Here is a 26,670-nt window from a genome sequence, read left to right on the forward strand (position 1 = left end):
GCCTTGTTTGCGCCAGGCGCTTTGCTGACTTTCTTCGCCACTTTGGCGTCTCCGGCCGTCTGAAGAACGTTCTTCATCTCTGCTTGGGTCTGCGGCGAGGTCTTGAGTAGCTGGTCGATTAACGACTTCGGAAGCGGATTTTGCTTGTGTGCTGCAAGTAGAGCTTTGCGAACAGTTGCCTCGCTGCCCGGCAATTTTGGAGCTTGACCAAGCAACAATGATCCGAATTCCTGCGACATGGCCACTTTCTGCATCATGCCCTCGAAGTTGATGGGTTCCGATAAGTCAACGCTCGACAAGGCACCGGCTGTTGTGGTGATTGGCCCAAATATGCTCAAGAACTCATCCCATCCTCCGCCAGTCCTGACAGAGGTCGAGATGGACTTTGCGTGGTTCGACTTCCTCTTCCCTTCCGCAGCCAGCAACGCTTTGAGCGGATCTTCTGCCGGAAAGCTTCCAAATTTGTAGTAGTATTCGAGAAGATAGTCCTTCTCTCTCCATCGATTCAGTAGCCAACGACTGAACGCTTCGCTATCTTCATAGGGAACGTCGGCAATCTTGTATCGTCTCCAGTACATGTTGACGGACTTCGGTGGACGCCCTTCAAACAAGGATGACTTCAAGGTGAAAATGTCTTGACCGTACATCCCTTTCGGCACGCCCTCATAGGCGATTGTGCAGTCGTAAAGCCAATTCGTCGATGCTCGTAGTTCCTGCAAACAGAACTGCAGTCCAGTGCTTCGAGGCAATAGTTGATGCTTCATGTCAGAAACACCTGTCTTCTCTGCCCACTTTGCAGACTTTTCCCTTGTGCTTTCGGAGAGATTCGTGCCCTCGGGAAAGATGAGCAGCCACATTGGGTCATCTGGATCTTTGAGCTGGTCGAGATGATGCTTGAACTTGTACCGATCCTGCTCCCAATTCCGGCTCAAGAAGATGAAGTTGTAGAATTGCATGCCCCAGCCGATGATGGGGACTTTCTTGAGACTCTCCTTGAGGATAATGTAGACTCGGCCGTGGGTATTGTTGGTGTAGGCGATCCACCACAGGTAAAGCCAGTCTGTGTATAGCTGATGATTCCCCATCAAGACCAGTCGATGAGGAAAGTTGCACTTGAGCGTTCCATCGTCCATCTGAAAGATTTGATCTTTCATGCTTTCGTCTCCGCTGACCCGAACTACTGTTGGAGCCCACCATTGCGTGATGGTAGTTACCAATACAGCGAAAGACTCCTTCGTCCAGGCCATGTAGGCTTCGTAGAATTTGACATCGACCAACTTGAGCGGCGCTCCGATGAACTGGGATGCCGATATAGCCATGACTCCGGACAGGAACGTTGATGCAGCGGAGAACGCTCGTTCTGCTTGGCCCATTCCTCCATGGCGGATTGGGTTTGGGTTGTCCTGGCCAGATTGTAGACTGACGCCGGCTTGCGAGATTGGCTTCTTGATCGAAGCAGTGCCATTGACCGTCATATTGGACTGATAGCCTTAGGCTCGGAAGTCGTTCATGTCTCGGGTCCAGTTTCAGCAGCACGAAGCTATGACATTGTCAAAACGACATAACGTCGCACACCAGACCAACAATGCGAACCAACCAACCAACCTCCAGCGCCACTTGTTCGGGTAGAACTGACGAATGCGCCACACAGCAGATGCAAGTGGTTGAGCATCCCTGTCAGAAAGTGGATGGTGAACAGGATTTGGATGTGTTTCACAGAATGTGACGTACAGAAGCATAAGCGGAGGAGGTCTGGAGGCGAATCCTGAGAACGAGCCACCGCAGTGCACATTGCCCGTGATCATATCTTGAGGAGCTGTACCTGCCTGCCACAGTTGTCTCCGTCATCAGCGTTGTAATCTGGTCGTGATTTGCCGATTTCGAATAAGAACGAATACAACGAAACGGAGTCGACGCGAACATCCCACCAAGCCTCCGTACTGGGCCTATCTCCCGAACACAGTGCACAATGGCCTCAGCAGTCCATCCGCAGCAGATGAACGGCCTGCCGAAAAAGCCCACCGCCGCCGGATCCCGCCCAGCCGTCAAGAAGCCCTACACACCAGCCAAGAAACAGCAAGTCAATGGCGCTCGCACAGCGGCACAAAACTCCGCGCGACCAGTACCCAACAAAGCAGCTTCCATCGCCGGCGAGACTGGTGGGGGAGTGACATCCGCGTATGCCATCATGGCGAGCCGGATCGCGAATCGGGTGGCGGAGATGGCGGAGAGTATCACGTTTGTTGAGAGGTGAGTCTCATAACAATTCATCCGAGGCGTCGAGGTTTCCGGAGCGGGTCTTGTTATGATGATCAGGAACATGAAGGAGAACGACGCAAAGAAGAGAAATTCACCACCATCTTCAAACCTCACGCTAAGAAACCCTACTGACACCTACGCCAAGACCCCAGCAACAACCTCCCTCCGAACAACCCGCTCCACCACCCACCGCCGAGACCGAAAAACGTCGTCCCCGCAAACTCGAAATGCGCCTCCCATCCTCTTCGCCCGACAGCATCGCCTTCTCGGCCCCATTCCTCGACAACACGCTGCAGAAGATGCTGCAGTTGCAGAATCGGATGCTCAAGTCGACGGCGGAGTTGAGCAAAAGTGAGGGCGTGGATGAGAAGTTGGTCAAGGAGCATGCGAGTCAGAGTGCGGAACTGTCGAGGATCGTGGCATTGATCTGTGCGGAGAAGGCGAGGCAGGGTGCTTGAGTTAAGAAAGAGAGAGAGCACTGGGGGAAAGTGGTGAATGTAGAAGGATGGCCTGAATGTCGGAATGAGACGATAGCGTCTCAGTCAATATGACCTCGTGCTTCACGGTCCAGCATTCAGCATCCAGCGATCAATTTTCCTTGATTGAAGTACAATCACTGTGAGAAAGTGGAAGGGGTCAAAGTCTAGTCCAGATTCCCGTGCGTCCACCAAGGACGCATAATTCCTCCCATTGCATTTGCGAATGTCTAGTAGTCTACAGCGACGGTGATGTTACAGTTCTCTCACTCCCTCATGGTGAGCAGCACGGACTCGTCCTCCACGTCCATGCTGTCGACCGCGTCCAGCACATCCTCCCACTCCTCGTCGCTGCCGCGCTCCTCCTGTGTCAGTAACATACGCTGTCTTCCGCCGGCTTCAAGCAGCTGCCAATTCTTGTCGCTTCGCTTTTCCGCCCTCTGCATTGCGAACAATTCTCCTTTGATCTGAGACAGGGTCATCGTTCTCAGCCTCATCCTCAACTTTTCCCTCTCCTCAGCCCGAAGTCTCGCGATCTCCTCTGGCGGCGCCCCGGCCAAGCTCGCCCCCACAATGGCCAGCGCGTTCGCCGCCGCCTAAGTGACGATTCCCTCACTTTGCTCCTGCTTGATAGCCTCTTCCTGCTTGAAGCCATTTCCATTCGCCTCCACCGCCTGTTGTCCTGGAAGAATCAACTCCTCCGCCGCACCCTCACTCTGCTTGTTGAAGTCGGCGAACCGATCAGCCTTGCCATTACCATTTGCGCCATCGACTCCGTCTGCGGTCCAGACCTTATCCTGGAAATTGCCTCTCTTCTGGCCATCAGCGTGCTTGAACGGGCACGTAGGTCTCGAGCAAGGGTTGTATTTGCAGACAATCGTGGTGTGGGTGAACTTGCAGCCAGGGACGGTACAGTCGGCACCATTACGGCAGGCGGCGCCCGCAGGATGCTCAAACATGCAGTTGGGATTCGTACAGTTGGGGTAGAATTTGCAGACAGCCTTAATGCCTCCTCCTCCACCGCCGCCGCCACCGTGGGCTTGCGCGGGACTCGGATGACGGGCATGGCACTTGAAGTTCTTGCATGCGGAGCCGAATGTGCAAGTCTCGCTGAGATCGACGGAGATTGGTGTTGTAGATGCTGGAGTGGAGTGGGCGAAGCCGCAGCCGGGATTCGAGCAGTTGTGGTTGAATTTGCACATGACGGAGAATTTTGAGTTCGATTGGTCCTCGCCGTCGATTTCCATGCCGTCGGCATGGGCGGGTTTTGAGTCGGTCAAAGCACCCATCGGCATCTTTCCATCGACAGCGTGAAGTTCACTTGAGGTCTGTTGTCGATCGCCTCTTCCTCGGGCATTACCCCGGCCACGTCCTCGTTGCTGTTGGAATCCGCCACGACTCATGGGAGACATTTGTCCATTGTTTTGCATGACTTGAGCCAGCATGTTGGCTTGCATTTCCATCATCTGCATGAGCTGCATTTGTTGTTGCGGGTCCATTTGTCCATTTGGCATGCCGAATCCCATGCCGCCTCCCATAGCATTCATGTTGTTATGATGAGCGCCACGCCCGCCGTTCATGGCGAGCTGAATACCGCGCGCGGCATTGCTAGCACCGCGTGGGCCTCGAGGGGCGCCATCTCTTCCGGCGTGTGAGTTGATGCGTCCTGTCTGACCGCCAGCCGCACCTCGGATCTTGCGGAGATTATCGGGAAGGTCGTTCGAACGGTCCATGTTGCGGTTCATTTGTCCAAGCAGGCGACCTCCTCGGCCTCCTCTTGGAGTACTATTACCATTTCGCATTGACTTCGGCCCTGTTGGTCTGTATAAATCATACGTCAGTCTTCGGTTGTTTCGGTTGATATTCTGCTGGTGGTTATCTTCGCTATGCTCATACGGGTTGAACCGCGGAGGAGCCCTGTTCCTGAAAGCCTGAAGGCCGGAATAGGTGGCTGTTTGAGAAGAATGAAAATTGTTGACGTACACTGCCTCCGTCGATGCTGCAGTATCTTCCATCTGCGCATCTTGAACGATCGGAGCGGCCTGTGGCTGCTCTTCTTGCTGCGCAGGCGCTTGTTGTGGTACTGCCAGAGAATTGACAAACTCAAAGAGCCACTGCGCAAACTCGCCCACGGCAGCATCGTCTTCGCCCACGCCCAGCAAATCGCCTCCCAACTCCGACCTGACACTTTGCAGGTCCTTGCCATTAACAATCATCATCGTGACATATTCGGAGAGGGTTGTGTCGTTTTCTTCGGCCACCCAGCCATTCTCCATCAGTTTCGGCTGGACTGCAGACTGGATCTGGCCCGCGAGGTTGCTACCCGCCTCGACAGATGTGCCCGCCATGGTGTGAGTGTCGGAGCGTGCGTGAGGATGTGCGAAAGGGGTGATGGTAGTAATGTCGGTTGAGGTAGGAATGCCTCGAGGGCAGGTCGAGAGGGAAGCGCGCTGTCGCAAGAGCTCTCCTGGGTGAAGCGATCGGGATGCTCTCGAGCGTGATAGTGAATGTGTGTGCCGTCGGTGTTGTATGTGCGATGGTGATAGTCGTGAAGAATGTAAAGGAGAAGTTCTTTGTTGTCGCGCGTGGTGTGAAGAAGCGCATGCGGAAGGAGACGAGATTCCTTGCCCTTGCAACGTCAGAACGCCACGGCAAGTCCGAGCTGAGGTGAGCTGCTAGTTTGATTACTCAGCACGATTTTTATGGGAGATTTCTGGCTGGCATGTGAAGAACAGAGCGAAGGCCGATTGATTCTATTCACAACGAGGCAAAATGTCTCGAACCGCAACAATGACGAAGCCGAAGAGCTCCAAGGCTACCAAGCAAAAGGAGTTGCCTGTCGCGCTGCTCGATCAGCAGGAAGAATCCGAAGAAGAATCCGAAGTCGAGATCAAGGTCGATGGCGAGATCGAAAAGGACGAAACTGAGGAAGAGCTCGAGCGATTGGTGTTTGGCGACAGCGCTGGATTCAAAGCGGGATTGAAAGATTTCGATGAGGAAGGCAATGCTGAAGAAGAGGATGACACAGGTCTGGAGGGTTTGGACGATGCAGCTGTAGGTCAGAATGCTTGCTATGCGGCGCATATCAATTTGTCGTTGTCTAACAATTGATCGGTAGTTGTTCTTTACCGACCTAGGACCTGAGGGCGCTGCCAACCAAATACGAGTGTCAGGAGACTCGGACGACGGTAGCGACGATAACACTTTACGATCGAGACATGCTCCGGCGTGGGAAGACAGCGACGACGAGCGGACAATGGTTTCACTAGCTTCCGTGCCACGGCTCAGAAAATTGAGACGAACAGAGGCAGAAGATGTTGTCAGCGGGAAGGACTACACAAGGAGACTGCGCAAGCAATTCGAGCTGCTCAACCCAGTACCGCAATGGGCGCAGAACGCAATGCAAAAGCCTGCCCGCAAAAAGAGAAGACTGTCAGACGACAATGATGCATCTTCCGACGACGAAGCAATGTCAGATGAGGATATGGACAACGACTTGCCCACGAGTGCTCCGCTCTCAAAACTTCTTCAGAACGCCGAATCGCTCGTCAGACAGTCCGAACCTGGTACGGGCAAGAAACGAAAGCTCCGCCCAGAAGTCATCGACATTCAACGGCAGAAGGACATACCGGGCGTCCAGCCCAGCGCTATCACCTCTCTCTCCTTCCATCCTACACTACCTCTGCTGCTCTCCTCCGGACCATCCTCGACTTTGTACCTGCACCATCTCTCCGCCTCTCCACCAGCCCCAAGCCCGAACCCTCTGCTCACGTCCCTACACATTCACGGCTCCCAGCTCACAACCACCGCATTTCACCCAACCGACTCTCGAATCTTTCTGTCCGCACGCCGCCGCTACTTCCACATCTGGAACCTCGCAACAGGACGGGTGGAGAAGATTTCCCGTGTCTACGGCCAGCAACACGAGCAGAAATCCATGGAGCGATTCAAACTATCCCCCGATGGTGCATACATGGCTCTCCTTGGATCTACAAAGAAAGGTGGCGGTGTAATCAACATCCTTGACTCGTCGACATTACAATGGACCAGCCAGGTCCGTATCGAAGCCCGTGGCGGCATTGCGGAGTTCGCGTGGTGGCGCAATTCCGCCGGCATGTGCATCGCCAGCAAAAGCGGTGAGATCACAGAATGGGACGTCCGCTCTCAACGCGTGGTGGCGAGATGGCAGGACGAAGGCGCCGTGGGGACCACAACGCTCGGTTTGGGCGGCCAACATGAGTTTGTCAAGAGCTCCATCGGCACAGATCGCTGGATTGCCATTGGCAGCAGTTCGGGCATCGTGAATATTTACGACCGTCGAGTCTGGGCCGCGGAACACCACACCAAAAAGCCCAGCACCACATCCGCTGTCGCGCATCAAGAAGTTCCCGAGACTCCCGCTCCAACCAAAACCCTCGATCACCTCACCACGCCTACGTCTCATCTGGTGTTCTCTCCCGACGGCCAGATCCTCGCAATGGCGAGTAAGTGGAAGAGGGACGCCATGCGATTGGTGCATCTACCCAGCTGTACGGTTTACCGAAATTGGCCGACGAGTAGTACGCCGCTGGGCAGGATTACTGGGGTAGCGTGGGCGAGTGGAGGAGTGGCGGCGGGTGGCGATACAGTCGCTGTGTTGGCGGTCGCAAATGAGCAGGGCAAGATTCGAATTTGGGAGGTGAGATGAGGTCAGAAAATCCGAGGAGAGGGTAAAGCATGCATCGGCACTGGACGACGTCGACATTTCAGACTCCCTTGTCACGGCAATCAGCAGCGCTTTGATGCCGTTGCCTCTGCCGCCTGCTCAACCCGCGCCACGCAACCTGGAGTTGCGTTGGCTTCGATCGTGTAGTGTGTGCTGGACGACGCAACGGTCGACAATTACGGCTTTATGCACGCATCGGCCCATACATTGTGAAACAAAATTCCTTTCTCTTCGCCCTCGAAGCCAAGCGAGGTTGATGTATGCGGTGCAGTCTGAGCGAGATCGCAGAGGTATCGGGTACATTGGGCTCGGCCGCTCAGTCGACCCTTTACGAGGTCTCCATCTCAGGGGCGCCATATCACCCCAAACCGCCCTGTCATTTGTTGCGAAATGTGTCTCACAAGACGGGCAGAAGTGACGTCGTAATGGGTGATCGATCCGAACACCCCAGTTCGAGCGTTTGCATCAAAAAGGTCGCGTTTTTGGATCGAAGATTCATGACTTCATTGCCGGGTGATATCGGGGCCATGCCATCCCAGCGTGTACATGAGAAGCCTCCCTGTGGACCATCGCGAATGAGATCGAGGACGCTGTGCTTCGCTTTCATTGCTATCCTCGCTCGCTCCGTGAGAAGTCGTTCATGACTTCGGACTGATTTCCGCCTTTATCGGAATGAATCGACACCGGCGACGCCGCATTCGCATGCGCGAGCAGGGACCGGATTCTGCTCAGTCCACGTTCATTGTCGAGACCTGCATACACAAGATTCCACGGACCAAAATCGCTACAAGCACAGATCGCATGGCAAGGAACGTGACCTGCCACAGTGTCATCTGTGCGTAGGTCAGCTGGTCGAAATGGGGCATCTCCTTCAGCAGAGTCAGACGCACGCTGGCAGTCCCGGATGGATATCACCGGCACGTCTATTTGATCACACTGCCACATTAGCTGTACGTATTCTTGCAGGCCTTCCTGGCCTTCATGCTAAGTTGCCTACGTGCGCACACGCATGGCTATTTCATCGTGCCGCGAAGTTACCTGACCATATATATGCGCGGCTGTGCGGCGGACCTGCCTGCTAGATCGCCTGTCCGCATACCTGTGCATGTACTTGTATGCCTACTTGTACGCCTTTGTGATCGTCCTGCTTCGTTCCTTCCTTGCGTACTTGCACGCTCACGTAGCCATCGTTGGAGTCTATGTCTCGATGCTAGAATCCCGGCGCCAGTCCGCAGTTCCCATTCGATTGACAAGGGGTAGTAAAGGAACAGCACATCCTCCCGCAAACGGTGCCGGAACACTGGCATTGTCCTCCGCTACAGGTCGACCTGCCCGTACATCTGTTTCCACAGGACCTATCAAGCAAAGCGTACAAGGTCAGCGGATGTCGTAGACGGTCAAAAAGTGGACGAAGGCCCGGCGTCCGAGACGATCTCGGACCACGCAGGCCATCTGTACTTCAGTCGCTTACCCGCAGTTCTATCGATCGCTCAAGAACGAATTCGACTTGACCGGCTGCGAATCGCACTCGCAATGGCCGTTGGTGCACGTCTCGCCTTGGCCACATTGGTTTCCGCAAAAGCCGCATTTAGTTTCGTCCGTCTGGAATCGGTACGACTCTGTACTGGTCGCGGTAGTGCAGACGCAGCTGCTGTTGACGCAACTTTCTCCCTGGGCGCACGAGTGTCCGCAGGATCCGCAGGAATCGCAATTGCTCGTATAGTCCCTCGCAAAGTCCAGACCTGTAGACGAGCTGGAACAGGCACACTGGCCTCCCGTGCAGATCTCGTTGGCTCCACACTGCTTAGAACATCTGCCACAATTCATGCTATCGCTGTCGTATAGTCTTGAATATGAGCTCGTGCACGTGCACTGGCCTCCCGAGCAGCGTTCTCCACTCCGACACCTGTTGCCGTAGCCTGAAAGAGGAGGACAGAAGTGTTAGCAGTGGCTCGAACTCCAAGGGTATAAGCATAGATCGTTGCCTCCACAATTCTGAGGATCGATGTCGTAGTATAGTGTGCTCATGCCCTGCGCGCGCGGACATATGCACATAGAGTAGGAGCAGTCTTCGTTGTTGCCGCACTGGTGACCACACCGCCTGTACACAAAAGGGTATAAGGGTCAGCGTTGCACACTTCCAGCGATACAGACCTAGACATGCAACAGGCCGAGACAGTATCAGGCGCCGCAAGCCTTGCACCCTCCAGAGACTTACCCGCAATTATTCGCGTCGAAGGCATATCGGCCTCCGTCGTCCATGTTGTTGCTGCTAGGACAGCTGCAGCTCCCGCCTTCGCACTGTTCTCCTTCGGCACAGCATGTGCTGGCGCACGGGACTTGGCCAGAAGCACAAGTGAGCACTGGAGAGGTCGTTGTGGAGGAGGTTGTCGAGGTGGAGATTGAGATTGTCGTCGTGAGAGCAGCACTGGTGATGGTGGTCATAGAAGATGTCGTCGTCGATTCCGCGTTGACGGGCGAAACGGAAAACGTGCTAGAGCTAGAGCTGCTCGTTAACGCTGTCGAGGTACTCCCTGTCCCAGTCGATGAGGTAGTGGACTGAGCAGTCGAGCCGCCAATTGTGGTACTCTTGTCACCTGTGCTGGCGGAGCCTGACTGGTTGGAAGTGCTCGATGTGACTGGCGTGGCGGTCGGCGTGGGACTGGGAGCTCCGTTGGATTGCATCGTAGAGGCCGTCGTGGACTTTGAGGTTCTAGCGGACGTTGCAGAAGTTGAGGCAGTGGTAAACGACCGCTGCGAAGTGGAGGTCGACGTTCGTGAGTCTGCGGCAGCGGCAGTGGCAGTAGTAGACACTCTGGATGTAGTTCTCGATGTAGAGCTCCGGGTGGATGCCATGGTCGAAGTGGAACTAGAAGGAGCCACGGCCTGCTTGGATGTGGTTGTCCGAGATGTGGTTGTGCTGGGCACTGCTGAGGTTCGCGCCGTCGTCCGTGAAGTCGTTGCCGAAGTCGTCCGCTGTACCGCCGACGATGCAGTCGTGTGCGACATCGAAGTCGCTCTAGTCGAAGTAGTCTGACATGTTGCCTTGGTAGTTGAACTCGAAGATTTGATTGTGGTGGCTGTGGTAGACGGCCGCCATGTAGTGGTTGTCGAAGCATCTCTTCCCTTTGTGGTTGTTGATAGTCCATTTTTCGACAGCGGCGACCCAATACAGGAACAAAGCACCTTCACTTCTGCGATATACTGCCGTCGATTCGGTCGGTTCGAAGAAACAGATCTTCCGTCCGCGGAAAAGGACTCGCAGAACGAATGCGCCTTTGCATTGTTCTTCAAAGCCGAGACCAGATTCTTGAGCGCACCTTGGGAGCAAGGCGAATTGGCCTGGGCGTAGATTTGAACGGTCCATAGGAGCCATACGAGGCAAAATGTCAATGGCATCATGCTAGGAAGCATACTGGGTGTGTAGTAGGGAGGGTAAGATCAGGAAAAGGGTTGCAATACTTAGCTCGCCACGCAAGACACCAGTCCATCTTCTATAGTTGCACCACAGCCTCCCGAGCTGAGAATGTTGTCTCGTACTGCTACGACGGGAGAACGGCCTGGCATACACTGAGTTTCGTCGCACGTCAGCGCCAGAGGAGGGCTGAAGATGGGCAGCGAGTCCGGCTCTGCTTGCAGCTACCTCCGTAATCCCGCTCGAACTGCACCGCATGTTTCGATTTCGGTGACTTTGAGTACGCAGTCCGCGTAAGAGAGCGGAGATGTCGGAAGCGGCATGTCAATAGAGCAATCAGAGACACTTTCGTCTACTCGGAGCCTCCGACCGACCGTGGAATCCAAGCCAACAGCCTCCAAGTTATGTGGTGCGTTTCGAGCGGAGTCATGGAGGTTGCGGCGCGCAGACATGGCCCAACCTGCGGCACGCGCAGAGATATTCATCGCAATTCGGCTGTGGCTGGCTGATCAGACCTCGTAGCCGAAGGTCAGAGAATTCCAGAACTGGGAAAGAAGGCCATCGGCAGATAAAGTTGACTGTGGCTGGCTGAAGTCGTTGCTTAGGCCAAGCCAAGACCAGTAGTCGTCTGAACATGTAGATGCCGTGCAATTACACTCTCAGTCTCTCGCGGTCTAGAGCCTGCAAGCATTCTGTGCCGTGAGCTTCGAAATGCTTCGCTGTGACATTGTTGCTGTTGAGCTTGGGAGGGTCATGGAGTGAGTTCGCAAGAGCCTACGGCTCTACCATGTTCCACCAAAACGGATGGCTTGGCCTTAGACTCTCCGCCATTGTCGGAGCTGATGCGGATAAACCGGTGAGTCCGAACAGTCGCTTGGGTGATGTGCGGTGGAGTTTGTGTTTCAGCTCAGCGCGCGAGCGCTAGCCACGCACTCGCTGAAGGATTTAGTTGCGCCGAGTTCCCGGCGTATCAAGCGAGCCTTTCATGGAAGCGGACAAAGGCATGAGCAGCTGAGCGCGTGACTCGTGAATCGTGCGTGGTTCGGACTTGCGCGACTGGCGGATATCGGCTTTCTCGTGATGTGGAACTGACCGAGCGCGGTGGCAGGGCTTCGGGGGACATCGGAGACCGGACAAACTGACGGCATGCGGCGAATCTAGCTCGTGTAGCAGCCAGAAAGACCGAGCATACTGACAGCCCGATGCGTAATTGTTTGGATGTCTACCTGATTGAAGAAGAAGACAGAAGATGGACCAATATGTGACGGAACGCCGTGGAATGACTAATCATGTCATCTTGTTGTCCTCAGGATCCGCAAACATTGTAGATGGTACGTTCTACAGGTACGTCGTCGTGCGTACTTGTGATACTGTGTGGGGCCGGCCTCAAAACTCTATTCTCACTGCAACTGTTCGATCCGAGCTAGGAAATTTCAAAGCCGCTAAGTTTCCTAGCGGCCTAGATAATACTGCGATGATACGAGACGGAAGATAGAAGCTCCGCGGTACCTAGGTACGATCACGGTCACTGCTAGCTTGTGTAGCTCTCCGAGTGGTGCGACTGCTTGTCTTACCGTTCTGTCTATGCCACTCCGGTCAGTCAGGAGCCTGGTGCCTTTGCAAACAATATTACAGCCATGTCCCGGACGCATAGCCATAAGCATCGCGTGCTCGGCGTCCCGTATTGGCAAACCAGCGGAACGGATGCTGACAATGGGACGATGTGAACGACGCCACCGATGGTCGACGACCCTGGCATTGGGAAGCGAGACAAGCTGGCCTTGCAAGCATGTGCACTCTGTAATAAATTCCTTGACCTTTGGATGAACTAGCCAGGTAGTACTGCGGGGGTCAACGGCGGATGAGATCACATGCTGTCTGGACCACTAGCATGAGCAGTCGTGGTTGTGTAGACAGGATCGAGCTCCGAGCGCACTGTTGGAGCGTTTCGGCTAGTCGTGACGGAGTAGAGGAGGAGGCGTGAACGAGTGCATTGCCTCTTCTGCGCATCACTGAGCGGTGCGAGTTGGTCTCCTGAATTGATCAGGGTCGGCACATGGATCGCTAGTACCCGTTGAAAATTGGCCAGAATGTTCTGTTGTGTTGCTCTCCCTTGAGACATTTCGCCCGAGGACTTGCCGGGCACTGTAGCGAGCGGATGACGTGGTACGCCGTGGGATGCTGGCAACTTGTGGCAAGTGGTAACATGCGGGGTCGACTAGGACGAAAACTTACGCGACTTTCGAACAAGCATTGTCCTCATCGCTTGCCCGCCTCGTGGTACGTCGTAGGATGCTTGCCACGCGAGCTGACTAGGATGCAGCTAATCACACCTTTCGAATAAGCATTGCCCTTATCTTTTGCCTGACTAGAACTAGCGGGACGTTCGCCGTCGTGGGATACTAGGAACATTTGCGGGGTCGACTAGGATGTGAAACCAAATGTCTCGGGGGAGTACAGTCGGAAAGAACACTCGAATTGCGGGCGAACTTTAACTTTGTACGCCTCTGTAATAGAGCCTCCGGCGGCCAAATAGTTTTACTAAGGCGCTCGCCGCTGCGGGCAGGGGACTATGCCTCACGCGCTCGGGTATCGTACGTACGACCTCGCTTTAGGCTCGGTCTAGTACTTACTTCCCTCGTTGCTATCGCTCGTCGCCTCGCTGTGTCGCAACTTCGGCTCGCTTGTCTAAATTCGATTTAAAGTACGCAGTCGTAATGCATCCTACGCCCCGGGGAAACTCGAGTGTTCCCTCCGACTGTACTCCCCCTAGACATTTGGGATGTGAAACTACTAATCCTTCAAACAAGCATTGCCCTCATCATTTACCCGCCTCGTGGTATGTCGTGGGGTACTAGCAACGCGGGCTCGCTTGGGATGCAGGACTACACTCCACACCATCCTAATCTTTCAAACAAGCATTGCCCCTCATCGTTTACCCGCTTTACTGTTCCGCACTCCCAAGACGAATTAAGCTCGCCTATTTGCCGAGTGCCCTATAGTCCTGGAGGTACGCAGACCAATCACATACGTGGAATCCTTCAAATAGCGGTCGGGCTGGACGATCTTCCGCTAGGGCACTTCTGCCTTCAAGCTTGTATTGACTTCATACATAACCTTGGTGTAGGAATACATGCTGCTCTGTAGTCTACGTATCAAAGCTTCGAACGTCGATTGCCGTGTGAAGATAAGACCCATGTTACCGTGGCAAAACCCGCGCGGTAGACCACTTGGTCTGGCAGGCGTGCTATCTCTCCCTGTAAGCTAGCGTTGACCTCGTATTCAACCTTGTTGTAGGCATCCACGTTGCTCTGTCGTTGAGGTATCAAAACTTCGAACATCGATCAACGTGAAGATAAGACCCATGTTTCTGTGGCCTTGTGATGTCTCAGGAAAAATTCTCGAGCCCCGCGCGGTGGTGGCGAGCGTGCTACATCTCTCCCTGTAAGCTAGCGTTGACCTCGCACAGCAGGTTCGCACATCGGACGTCTTCCGCTCATTCCATGTTCGCAGATCCATGGCTGGTTCATACCAGGCAGGTGGCCACCCGACCTTGGACATGCCCCCATGACTCTCACCAGCGGTATTCCCTCCGACGTGCGACCCCGCTGACTGTATGCAACCTTGTTGTAGAAATCCATGTTGCCCTGTGGTCTGGGTATCGAAATCTCGCACGTGGATCGACGTGAAGATAGGTCCCATGTTACTGTAGTCGTGTGATGCATACATTGGAAACAACGAACGTCAATCGATGTGATGATAAGGCCCCTGTTACTGTGGGGTTGTGAGACAATGTGATGTATTTATCCAGAGGTCTTTCTGCATACAGGAATAGCGCTAAAAGGTGGGCAACCTTATCGAAGCTCTCTTTTGTCCGGCATCGACCATTTCCCGAGCGTAGATTGGGCCGCGAGTGCTCCATGGGCTGGACGCTAATTCCTGAATGCACAATGTCTCACTGTACATTGGAAAACAACCAACGGAAAGATACGAAGATACGTACTCAGCGTATCACAGTGATCGAACCAATCTTCTCGTCTCGTGCCTACTCGGCAGTTGTGATCCGACGGAGTTCGCGAGCTTGTCCTGCGATTATAAGTAGGCAGTCCTGCGACGCTGAAAGTCTCGAGCAGCAACATCAGCTTCCACAACAATCAGTTCAATCTTCAAACAACTCCAACCTCAACGACCAACACAGCCTTCCAATACGACTCACCTCCAATACGACTCTCCTCCAACACGACTCACTTCCAACACGACTCACTTCCAACTCGATTTCCAACCATCAACTACCTGCCCATCCAACCTCAAGCAGCAAACATGCAGTGTACGTTCCACAGCCGAGCCCTCACCCAGACTTCCAAGACTGTTCCCTTACTAACGCTCCTCTGTCACCAGTCTCCGCAGTCCTCGCAATCCTGGCCATGACCAGCTCCGTGTTCGCGATCCCAGCCCAAACCGGTCCGAAAGCTTCGCAGGAGGACGCGTTCCCCGCCCATCTCGCCCAGTTCAAGGCCGAAACTCTGGCGAAACTGGCGGAATTGACGAAGCTGAACCCGAACTTGGAGTCGAGGGACGAGACTCACACCTTGTACAAGCGGGACAGCTGCTGGGGCTGCCTCGCCTCGCAACTCTTCAGCGATTACGGTTCCGTCAACGCCATCTGCTGCAAAGTGAACGGTCCCTGCTACGGCAACCAGTGTGCTTGTGGAATCTGTTGAGCGAGGGAGACAAAGGCCAGCACTTCAATGCTGTCAATACAATATCACGATGTGGGCATTGTTAGTGGGCGACGAAGTGTCGTCGGCTGGCAGGTCGCTTTCTTTGGTGGGAACTCGAGTCGACGGGCTGATGACGGGCTGCTTTTGTTTGCTTTATGAGATTTGGTTTGTTTGCTTGACGAGTTACCCAGCAAGAATGAAACTGTATACCAGCTTCTTGAACACGCGCTATTGCCATCGCGATGACCTTGAGCCGGATATCTGACTCTCCTCGTGTGATACATGTGACGATCACAAGTAGCCAGGTAAACAACAGCCCATCAAAATCGCATGGTCCATCCACCACGTGACTTCGCTACGGGACTTGTTTGGAGTGAAGGGTCTCGTTGCTGTCACTACCGGTGGTGACACTGGACTGGGTCTCTAGGCCGCCAAAATTGTGGATGCACGAGTAGTGCACATCATTGGCCGTCGAATAGAGACACTGGAAGCAGCCGCCAGGCAGGCCAAGAATGACACGATAGTCCCTCTCGTGGGAGATGCTTCGTCCCAAGAAGACTTGACCGCGATGGCTGAGAGGGTGGAGCAAGGTTATGTCCACGTGAGATTTGCCAAAGGTATACCGGATGACGTGACTAAGCATGTCAGCCTCAGGCAACCACAAGCATCAACTGGAATGAATGCAGCAAGGCAGCGTAGACAGTGGGTTCATCGGAGAGCTATAATACAAATCAGTTGAGGTCCGGATCTCTCGCCGCCTGACCTGCCACACAGTGTGCTACAGCTCCGCAAGGATTTTTGCAAAATGACGGCCTTGGCGGATTGGTAGTGTTCCACACTCTCCGCTGTAAGCCGCGAGGCAATCAGCGACTTCCTCTTTGTGGTGGTCGAAGAAGCGTCGGTGCCTTGTTCTGCGAGCAGAGTTGCGACACCGGCCCTGTCTGTGCATCCGGCGAGAGCGTCGGTCAACTTTTGGTTTTCATCCGCGTCGCACGAAGGAGTGATGTCGGCTCGGTTGCGGAGGTTTGAGTGGAAGCTGTCGAAGATCGAGGCAGCGTGCTTTTGGTCGACCTGGATTGCGATTTGACGATGATTGCTTGGATGACCGAGTCTTTCCCGGTGGACTGGAGAAAGATGTCCAGAAGGTTGGAGGTGTCGAGAAAAGAGTCGATGCTGCGTGCGTGGTATAGCTCGCCAGGCCCATGAGACCAAGGGCGTATTCGAGCCGCATAGCTGCTACCTTTGGTTCATTGCGAGAGCTTCAGTCAAAGCCACGTCAACGTATCATCTTCACAGCAGCTGCTGTGCTGCTGTGCGATAGTCCCAGAGAGTACAGACAGAGATGCGATCTGTCCCCATGCCCATCATTTCCCTAAACTGCTCGACGACCTCAACATTGACAACGTGCTCCCGGCTTTGCGCGGTGAGAATGGCGCGATCTCGCGGGTGAGAGTCGAGCAAACAAGTCATGGTATAACGCTCGGTTTTCAGCGGGAGTGAGAATGGCTGCGAGTGAAAGTTCCATCGTTAGACGATAGGTCTGCGAGTCCAGGTGCAGAATGTGAATGTGAGGCCTCCACTCCAAGCACATGGAACGAATCGAATGGTCGTCGCTTGGCAATGTCGCTTGTGTGCAGCATTCCTCGAAGATGACACGAAGCATTCTGTCCCAAAGCCAGGACCCCTCCAGGAGAGGTGGGGACATTTTTCCCAGCAGCTCTAACGAAGGTATTTTCCTCCTCACATCATCCTCCTCCTCCTCCTGCTCTCAACCTCCCTCTCTCCATCCTCATTCACCCTTCCTCTGTACCTACATCGCACACGACCTCACGCGACCTCCCTCACCACACAATCTCTCACACACAATGGCCATTGCCAACGGCACCAACGGCTCCGCCCGGAGTGGATTCCCGTACGTCTGACAACCCCGCTATCGAGGTTCTCAATGCCCAAGCTGACTATCTCCCTCCTCACAGAAAGGGCACTTTCCTCTTCACCTCCGAGTCCGTCGGTCAGGGACACCCCGATAAGATGGCCGATCAGGTCTCCGACGCCGTGCTCGACGCCTGCTTGAAGGACGACCCAGCATCCAAGGTCGCCTGTGAGACTGCCACCAAGACCGGCATGGTCATGGTCTTCGGCGAGATCACCACCAAGACTCGTCTGGACTACCAAAAGGTCATTCGTGACGCTATCAAGGATATCGGATACGATGACTCTGCTAAGGGCTTCGACTACAAGACTTGCAACGTGCTCGTTGCCATTGAGGAGCAGAGCCCGGATATCGCCCAGGGTCTCCACTACGAGGAGGTTCTCGAGAAGCTCGGTGCCGGTGATCAGGGTATCATGTTCGGATACGCCACCGACGAGACTCCTGAGATGCTGCCGTTGACCATCCAGCTTGCCCATAAGCTCAACAAGACCATGACCGATGCTCGCAACGATGGAAGCCTTCCATGGCTCCGCCCCGACACCAAGACCCAGGTCACCGTCGAGTACGAGCACGATAACGGTGCCGTCATTCCCAAGCGCGTTGACACTGTCGTCGTGTCTGCCCAGCACAGCGAGGACATCACCACTGAGCAGCTACGAAAGGAGATCTTGGAGAAGGTCATCAAGAAGGCTATCCCAGCCCACTACCTCGACGACAAGACCGTCTACCACGTATGTTGAAGAGGAAAAGTCTTCCTGCATTTTCCTCATCTGACATCTTTTCCAGATCCAACCATCTGGCCTGTTCATCATCGGAGGCCCACAAGGTGACGCCGGTCTGACCGGCCGCAAGATCATCGTTGACACCTACGGTGGATGGGGAGCTCACGGAGGTGGTGCTTTCTCCGGAAAGGACTACAGCAAGGTCGATCGTTCCGCCGCCTACCTTGCCCGCTGGGTGGCCAAGTCCATCGTCCACGCCAAGCTCGCCCGCCGCGCTCTCGTCCAGTTCTCCTACGCCATCGGTGTGGCCGAACCTCTCTCCATCTTCGTCGAGACCTACGGCACCTCGGACAAGACCTCCGACGAGCTCGTTGAGATCGTCCGCAAGAACTTCGACATGCGTCCCGGTGTCATCGTCAAGGACCTGGACCTCGCCAAGCCCATCTACCGCGAGACGGCCAAGAACGGCCACTTCACCAACCAGAACTTCACCTGGGAGAAGCCAAGAACTCTCAAGTTCTAGGTGGGTGAAACCATACAAAATTTCGAGGAAAACATTGTTCAACATTAGACAAGCCCCCACCATCCGCTCGGCCTCGCGATTCAATCTCGCGCAGAGTCGGAGCCATGCATAGTCGGGTTCATTCATTGAGGCTCCACCCTCAGCCCGCAACGACCAGCAGTCGCAATTTCTCGATTCCCAGTCGAGGAAAGAGGATATACCAACGACGACGATGACGGCGTTTGTTTTAGAGAGAAAAGCAAGAATTATGATATAAGAAAAGTTTTGGAAGGAGGAGAAAGAGGATAGAGCGCAAGTGATACCCCGAAGAGGCCTCTGCTCAAGGCTCGAAAGAATGGTTGTGGTTATTTTGGTTTTTATTCAACATAGAGATCTCGAGCAGAGGCTAACGAGACATATCTCTCCGGCTGTCCGATCATCTCGGCGGTTTGGAAAACACAATGGCACATGCGAACAGCATGTTTGCTGTGCGAGAAGGAAACTTCGGGACGACGACAAGATTACGCGATTGGACATCAAACGATAGACCGCTGGCCGAGAGTCTTTCTCGGCGCGAAGTGTTTTTGGGGCAGGCAGATGTGTTCAACCATCCATCTCTGCTGCTCCGATTCATTTCGCTGCCTTGGCTTGGTCGGCCCTCTCGTTCACCTGGCTTCTATCGCGTCCGCGTCCTTCATCTTCTCTTCTTTCTTTTCTTCTACTAGATCAGTGATAGCATCCGCGACACCAGCGGGATACAATCGCAGATTTTCTTGGAGACTCTCGTTCTGTGCTTTCTTGCTGTGCTCTTACTTACTCTCGCCGTACAGTGTTTCGCTCCATTGCGTGATGGAACCCGCATCATAGACTATCAGTAAGTCATGTCATCACAAGGCCATACACAGGACTACTGCTGAAAAAGAACGTGGCGCAGGGTACGTCTTCATCAAAATTCCCGCCTGCTGTCGAAAGCAAATTCAAGACCGTCGAATCATCAAAATTTGGACCCCGGGCATCAACACAGTCTCTCCGCAACAAACTCTTCCTGCACCTACAAAGGTTGTCGGTCTTGTGCAGGGTCGAACTGTTTCAAGCCGTAGCCGCAAAGATCATCGTGCTCGTGGCCGGCCACTTGCCGGTCCGCTTCTAGTTGCAGCAAAGTCTTGTGCTACGTCGAACTCAGGTACGCGGTTTCGTTGGTCAGCACGCGGCCGGATCGATCATCGCACGTCAATGATCACCTCCCAGCTGGCGGTCCTTTTGCTTTCAGGTGCATCTTGATGAAACGGTTCTTGGACTTGTGCGCAGGCGCCAAGGTAAACTTGAACTTGGGTTGATTGGTGGACAATAGTTTGTGTCATCAGACCTGTGTCGCGACGCTGCTGGTGGCCGTGCCTGCAGGAAGGCTGTTGTGACCGAGCCAAATGAGGCTGCACCTCCTCAGCCTTGCGGGCATTGAAGACAAGGCTGTACTTGTCCTTTGACGTAGAAGTCGGTCAGCTTCGCTTCGACCCAGACGTGCCTTTTCACGCCAGACATTACCAAAAATGACGGACGAGCACGATAGATTCATTCCCAGTCAGGAACACGACGGACAGGTTAAAACAGTGCTGCCTCCAGCACCGATGACGACAACTCCGAGTGTACTAGCCTCGACCATTGAGAACGCAAGCGAAGGCAGTCCAGAACACAACAGGCACTCTAGCGATGGCGGCGGCTCAGTGATTCTGTCAGTCTTCGACTCTGAGCAACGTGTCAAAGGTGCGCTGGATGATGATAGTGAACACACGAGAACTTCCAGCGGGCCTCGACGCCGATTGTTCGCTGCGTGGCGACTGGAAGTGCTGTCATGCATCATGGTCGTCGCAGGTCTGCTTGCATTGGTCGGGACTTTGTACGCCTACGAAGACCGTCCCTCGCCGAAATGGCCAAGATGGAAGTCTCTGAACACCATTGTGTCAATCTACGCAATCATTATCAAGGCCGGAATCGTGCTTGTGCTTTCCGAAGGCATCGGGCAGTTGAAGTGGTCATGGTTTTCCAAGCTCAAGCCGTTGTCTCCACGATATGCAGACCTGGGATGATGCTACCAGGGGACCACTGGGCGCTGCACTACTTCTTGGGAATCTTCGCGGTAAACATGTATTGGCTTAGCTGGGAGCCATGATCACCGTCCTGGTTCTCGCCATTGATCCCACTCGCGCAGCAACTCATACGTTACTACAACTGTGACATTCCAGTGGCCGGATCCGCCATCGTCGCTCGGATAGCAGCTTTTCGTCAACCAGGAGGCGTCCGTCTGGGCGTTTACGCAGAAAGCATTGTACCGGTCACCATCAAAGCTATCAATGGTGGCATATTCGGTCCCACACCTGACCAAATGTTCGAGTGCTCAAGCGGGATTGCACATGGACATCAAAATACAGCACACTCGCCTGGTGCAGTTCCTGTGAAGATCTCAGCCACGAAGTGCGGATTACGAACACTACCATCGTCCACAATAGCACAGAACTTGATGTCTACGAAGCCTGAAACCTCACCACTTCTCTGCCGGGTGGCATCGTTGTCCACAAGCCGTCCCTGGGTCCATGGTGGGACTATGCAGCTATGGGTCCATCGCCAGATGGCAACAGTCGCACGGGCATTGACTTTTTGCTCGGTGCTAATCCTCTGGGCGCTCTGAACCCGTCAACCAACCAGTCGTACCCGGAATGCAACATCATAACGCTTGCGCAAACATGGCTTTGTCAAGGACATGGAGCTTCGCGATGCTGGTTTGATCCGTGCGTGAAGACATTCACTGCAAGCGTAGAAATCGGCCAGCTGAAGGAGACCTTGGTCGAATCGACGAGTGAATGGTGCTTTACTAGCTCTGGTGGTGGTGCAATGCTCGACGTCGGATGCTTGAGCGTTGATGAGCTGCAACAGCCTCGGGACATCGGGTACACTGTCAGCGAAAATCAATCTTGGTTGCCGTACAACGGCACGAATCTGGCACCATGGCTGTCTTTACACGTACGATCGGACCTGGGAGCAGAGCATTAATGGGTATCTGGGGAGCTTACTTCATGGCGTGGTCCTCGGATACGTGCCCAGCTCTCACACTCCACTGGGGAACTTTGACGGACCACAGGTCGCGCAGTCGATCTTCAACTTCGGCAAGGTGACCTTTGAGAGCGTCGACAGCAACTTCAACAATATTTCTACGGCCTTGACGAACTACATGCGACTTCACGGGAGATCGGGGAGCAACAACGCCGCGGCCGGCGTAAGCAATGAAACCAAGATATGCATCGGCATCAGATGGTTGTGGATTGCGCATCAGCGACCTTGGTTCTGTCAACGCTAATATTCTTTCTAATACTCATGGTCGAGGCTTGGCCGGCAAGGTTACGACCACGAATTTGGAAATCGGCCCCATTGGCGTTACTCTATCACGGAATTAATCGGCAGCCTAGAAATGGACGGCGCGATGTCGACGAAATGGACGGCATGACAGTCACAGCAAAATCCACATCTGTGACGCTCGAAGATCCCGGCGATGGCGTGATAAGACTTGTCGAGCGACGATGAGAAGCACAAATGTTCGAGCGAAAGCGAACAATGTATGGTGCGCCGCCGGCGCCCAATGCTCGAGTAGTTCGCCAGTTGTATCGTCGCAGCCGCACTAACGAGGGTATGTCGAATGTCCTGATCGTTGCAGTATGTTGCGCATATGCCCATTCGTAGTATTCTGCTCTCAAGTGCTTCAAAATGGAACTCACCCCCAAAAATGAAGTCGAAGAACCGTCCTCTTGATAAGAATAAGGTACAGGACGGTCAGCTGCATCGAGGTAGGCGTGCTTGGCTGCGTCGACGCGGCAGTAGTGACACTCCCACGCTATCACATCGGGAGTGCTTGGTCTGACTGGTTTGGCTTGGACTGCTCCCAGGAGTATTGTTGCCGCGATCAGAACTTGCTTTGAGAGCTGCATCGTGAGCGGTGTGTGCAAGGTGGACTTGTTCGGAATGGCTGCCGAGGCGGTGTTGACGCAAAGGCGGCGGGGACAGTAGGTACAATCGGGTCTGAGGTAGCCATCAGAGTCTGCGACTTCGCCTTGGTTCGGAAGGTTGGTATCCTTAGTCTTATTCGCTGATCGAATAGGCACTCAGACATCATGCTTGATGGGACACAATGCAGGTATTGTACAAGCTGTAGACCAGAAGCAAGAATGTCTGCCAGAATATGCTTTGTGACAGCTCTCTTAGGAAGAGAGAACCGCGCAGTCCGATGATCGGCGCTGACAGTCGACGACGCCATCGATGTCCTCCTCATACATACAGGAATTAGCGCCCATCGTCAACAACCCTGCTCACACCCTCTTCAGGCTGATCTCGTCAGCTCCTCGAGCTCACATCGGCACGGAATGGTCGATGCAACCCTCAGGGACCGGACGCTCATTCTTTTTTTTTTTTTTAGAGATGGCACCTGTAGGGCAGCCATGACGTTCGTCTTGAGCCGACAGCGGGAAAGGATTGGTCTTCCTGCTCACGCATCAAACGCTGATCAATATTTCCGCTTTGCAGGAGGCAAGTCGTGCAGGTTCTGTCTGTAAACAAACAGTGTTGGTTCCTTGACGGTGTAACCGAAGACTCCGAACCAATCTGCTCTGAACAGGATATCGATACTTGCCCGGACCAGGCGACGGCTTGTTCTCCGGAAGACTGCGCCGATGGTGGTACGCAGAACGCGCATCGCACTGTACGAGTTTCATGGCATCGTCAGTCTTGCAAACACGTCTCTGACTTCGGATATGATCGACAACGCCTTCTCGATACGTCTTACCCATCTTTGGGCAGGTAGGATAACATGACAATCCCACCGAACCAGGTTGGGTCGGAAGCATCGGAGCGGCGGGACACCAGCCTTTTGCTCCGGGAAATGGCTCTTCGTCATCGTTGGCTCACTTGACAAAATCTCGTTGCTCACGCCCATGGTCGCAACATGGGTTTGCCGGCTAACATCGGCTCGTCTTCCAGGACTTCCGGCAAGTGTCTGTGTGGTGAGGTGATGAGATCCGTCGAATCAATGATAAGCACGACAGAGAAAGTGGTTGGAGTCAGAATTGCGCGGTGCTGTCCACTACCGCAGACCTCTGACCGTTGCCGCTCAGCATCCACACTCTCACACACCTTTCTTCAACTCGTCAACAATTCCTTCCGTCATCTTCGCCAGCGCCACCGGCACACTCGCAAACGGCATGTGATCCGCCTCCAGTTCCTTGACCGTTACCGCACTCCCTCCCTTCTTCCCTGCTCTCAGCCTCTCAATGAAGAAATCCTGCATATTGTTCGTCATGGCTTGGTCCTTCGTACAGCGGATGTAAACGCAGGGGTACTCCTTCCAGGTCGCACGCGTGAGTGGTGCGACGAAACTGGCTGAAGATTGAGGCATGAGATTCGAGGTGAGGCGGGTTGCTAGAGGCGTGTCGTTGGAAAGGAGGAGATTGTAGAGATTTGGGAGTGGGTCGATGACGAAGCATAGAGGGCCCTGTTGAGTTTGTCCATGTTAGGTCGCCAGAAGAAGGATGAAATTGAAGTGTACGTACGTTACCTCCCACCCACGCGGCGCGACCAAAGTGGTGGCAGTGGACGAGACTTTGACCTTGGTCGACGACGAATGCGGAGACAAAGACGATGCCGAGGATGCGGCCGGGTGGAGTGCCGTCTCGTGAGATCGCGCGGATTTCCGAGGTGAGGTCGACGAGGGCTTCGCAGCATGGAATGCCGCCGTAGGAGTGCGCCATGAGTAGGACATTGTGGCCGGAGGAAAGTTCGTCGAGGATGGCAGTCCGCAAGGTAAAGACGTCGCGGACGAAGCAGTCGGCCGGTGGATCTGGGCCAGCAGCGGTTTGTGCTGGGATGAGGACATGATCGATGGTTGTGCTTGAGCGGATGGCGTCGATATATGTTTGGTAGTGCAGTTGAGATTGAAAGGCTCCATGAGCGATGATCAGAGTCGTCTTTGGTCTTGGGAGAGACTCGCTGCCGGAGGACGAGGAGACGGGTGATTTGGAGATGGGCAGGGAGGTGGTCGGCGCCGGATTCGTCGGCCTGTGTGTGAAGCAATTGAATCGCGAGTGCACGATGCGGTCCAGTATTGACTTGATTCGTTCCATATTTGATGAAGACAGCGGTTGCGATGAGGAAGTTCTTGCTGCGACGGATCTGTCGAAAACCGTTGTGTATGCAGAGCTTGTAGGCGAAGCTTGCAGATCAAATATGTAGAGAGGAGCCGCGATCCTGGTGGCTCAGCAGGGGCGCAGGAGAAGTTCGGGGCAGGACCTCACCGGCAGAGATGGAGGGTAAGGACCGTGGCTTGAGCTCTTTTGACGAAAGAGCGACCGATCGACTTGCGATGGCGTTGCGGGAAATGACAGTCGATGTGATGCGCAAATTCAGTCCATCTCTGGTCTCGGCAAACCGCTACCGCTCACGGCTTCTCATTGATAGCTCTGCCTCTGTATACAGTCAATGTACACGACAGGAAGGACGATTGATGAATGACTGAGACACTGCCGAAGGGATGACTGACAGATCTGAGACACACGGAATCTACCAACGGCGATACTCGACCTTTCGATGCATTTTCCTATTATGATGCACACGCTCCCTCTTGTGTTGCCTCAATGTATGCACGCCGCCCATCTTGGTGACACCTGCCGCGAGCAGGTTGCACCATCGATCGGTGTTTCTCGATAGCCGCGCATGAAAGGTGGGACAGGCTTGAGATTGGCGAGTCGAGATGGACGGGCTGGATATGAATACCTTATACCATCAATGCCAGTCTTCGTGGCGTCCGCGGCAGATTAGAACTGGTCGAGCGCGAGAAATGTGACCAAAGTTGGGGAGAAAGGGATGAAGTGTGGTTGCACAGCACGTGCAGTTGGAGAAATGCGGCACGCACCTTTCTCCCCGAACTTGTCCCGTGGAAACACTTCTGCAGGTTTGAGATGCGAGACATTCTTCTCCACCGACGCATGTCGACCACGAGTTGTCCGCGAGACTTCATCTTGTCTCAATGTCCACGTGCTAGGGCCGCAGCACGTCGATGTTCCTTCAAGACAAGCCGCCGTCAACACTCCTCAGCGCTTAATGTGAAACTGCCCCATGCTTGGCGGCACAGGCGGCATGACAGACCGCCAGGAAGTCCTGGTCCGCTATTTTGAGCATGCCTGACGATCGCGTTAAGAGTCAGAGGCAACATCGAGATGCGAGGATCAAGCCAGATCGCGCTGGGGTTCGCAAGGAGCGAATGCCGCTCTCAGTCGCCAACAGGGTGTGTTGCCAAAGACAGGGCGGCGTCTTACTCCAAAGTCCAATGTTCTCTGTTCGAGGGACGTCATCAACACGATGACAGTGCGAACATGGCATGGAGCACTTCAGGTTACCCCCGTCCACCTGTCTGTATGCAGACGTCAGACTTCGTGGCTCCATGGTTGATGCTCAGCAAGTAGCCGACTCGCTCTGCCCGTACGACTGCGGATAACATCGAATGGCGGCGGTCAGCCACGGTACGACGACATCTCTGGAACAAATTCTCCCAAATCAGCTAATCAGCCATTGGACATGTCAGCCGTCCTTGCTACGATTCCTACCGACTGTCAACCACGGATCTCCTCGAACATGCACAGCCTCCGCTCGAGACAGCCTCATCTTCGCGCGGCTAGACCCTGTACCTGAAGCGGTGCTTACACTGAGAAAACTCAATCGATGTTCTCTCTCACAGAGTGAGCATCGACATATACTCTCTGTGGACGTTGTGTCCATCCCAGTTTTCCCCGCCCAAACCTCCGATGCCCTTTCGAGGTACGTATCGACGAATCGTCTGGACATCGTTAAGTCGTTGCGATTACTGCCCAATCCTCCAGCTGATCCGTGGCTCTTTCGTCCTTGTG

General features: G+C 54.3%; 8 protein-coding genes across 8 annotated transcripts; 5 read left to right on the forward strand and 3 right to left on the reverse strand.

Annotated features, from left to right (window-relative positions):
- Positions 1–437: 437 nt before the first annotated feature.
- MYCGRDRAFT_72903 (uncharacterized protein) lies at positions 438–1,475 on the reverse strand (the record flags this gene model as incomplete). The annotated part of the gene is made up of 1 exon (XM_003851873.1): positions 438–1,475. A coding segment is annotated over one exon (1,038 nt), but the record flags the coding sequence as incomplete, so codon positions are not given.
- A 385-nt stretch (positions 1,476–1,860) lies between these two features.
- MYCGRDRAFT_59769 (uncharacterized protein) lies at positions 1,861–2,717 on the forward strand (the record flags this gene model as incomplete). The annotated part of the gene is made up of 2 exons (XM_003851362.2): positions 1,861–2,250; positions 2,405–2,717. The coding sequence occupies 2 exons, from the start codon at positions 1,970–1,972 to the stop codon at positions 2,715–2,717; spliced, it is 594 nt and encodes a 197-aa protein (XP_003851410.1).
- A 614-nt stretch (positions 2,718–3,331) lies between these two features.
- MYCGRDRAFT_100443 (uncharacterized protein) lies at positions 3,332–5,324 on the reverse strand (the record flags this gene model as incomplete). The annotated part of the gene is made up of 2 exons (XM_003851872.1): positions 3,332–4,556; positions 4,719–5,324. 2 exons carry the CDS (start codon positions 5,081–5,083, stop codon positions 3,332–3,334), a joined length of 1,590 nt encoding a protein of 529 aa, XP_003851920.1.
- Positions 5,325–5,484: 160 nt separating this feature from the next.
- On the forward strand, positions 5,485–7,422 carry MYCGRDRAFT_100444 (uncharacterized protein; the record flags this gene model as incomplete). The annotated part of the gene is made up of 2 exons (XM_003851363.1): positions 5,485–5,789; positions 5,854–7,422. 2 exons carry the CDS (start codon positions 5,508–5,510, stop codon positions 7,420–7,422), a joined length of 1,851 nt encoding a protein of 616 aa, XP_003851411.1.
- A 7,598-nt stretch (positions 7,423–15,020) lies between these two features.
- Positions 15,021–15,763, forward strand: MYCGRDRAFT_109777 (uncharacterized protein; the record flags this gene model as incomplete). Its single annotated transcript, XM_003851364.1, has 2 exons — positions 15,021–15,182; positions 15,254–15,763. Coding segments are annotated over 2 exons (550 nt in total), but the record flags the coding sequence as incomplete, so codon positions are not given.
- A 1,583-nt stretch (positions 15,764–17,346) lies between these two features.
- Positions 17,347–19,519, forward strand: MYCGRDRAFT_59773 (uncharacterized protein; the record flags this gene model as incomplete). The annotated part of the gene is made up of 3 exons (XM_003851365.1): positions 17,347–17,488; positions 17,553–18,240; positions 18,296–19,519. 3 exons carry the CDS (start codon positions 17,442–17,444, stop codon positions 18,752–18,754), a joined length of 1,194 nt encoding a protein of 397 aa, XP_003851413.1.
- Positions 19,520–20,280: 761 nt separating this feature from the next.
- On the forward strand, positions 20,281–20,817 carry MYCGRDRAFT_93755 (uncharacterized protein; the record flags this gene model as incomplete). Its single annotated transcript, XM_003851366.1, has 1 exon — positions 20,281–20,817. The coding sequence occupies one exon, from the start codon at positions 20,281–20,283 to the stop codon at positions 20,815–20,817; it is 537 nt and encodes a 178-aa protein (XP_003851414.1).
- Positions 20,818–23,897: 3,080 nt separating this feature from the next.
- On the reverse strand, positions 23,898–24,891 carry MYCGRDRAFT_93756 (uncharacterized protein; the record flags this gene model as incomplete). The annotated part of the gene is made up of 2 exons (XM_003851871.1): positions 23,898–24,263; positions 24,322–24,891. 2 exons carry the CDS (start codon positions 24,889–24,891, stop codon positions 23,898–23,900), a joined length of 936 nt encoding a protein of 311 aa, XP_003851919.1.
- Between the last annotated feature and the right edge of the window lie 1,779 nt (positions 24,892–26,670).

The sequence above is a fragment of the Zymoseptoria tritici genome, chromosome 6 (genome assembly GCF_000219625.1).
Source record: "Zymoseptoria tritici IPO323 chromosome 6, whole genome shotgun sequence".
Taxonomy (NCBI): domain Eukaryota; kingdom Fungi; phylum Ascomycota; class Dothideomycetes; order Mycosphaerellales; family Mycosphaerellaceae; genus Zymoseptoria; species Zymoseptoria tritici.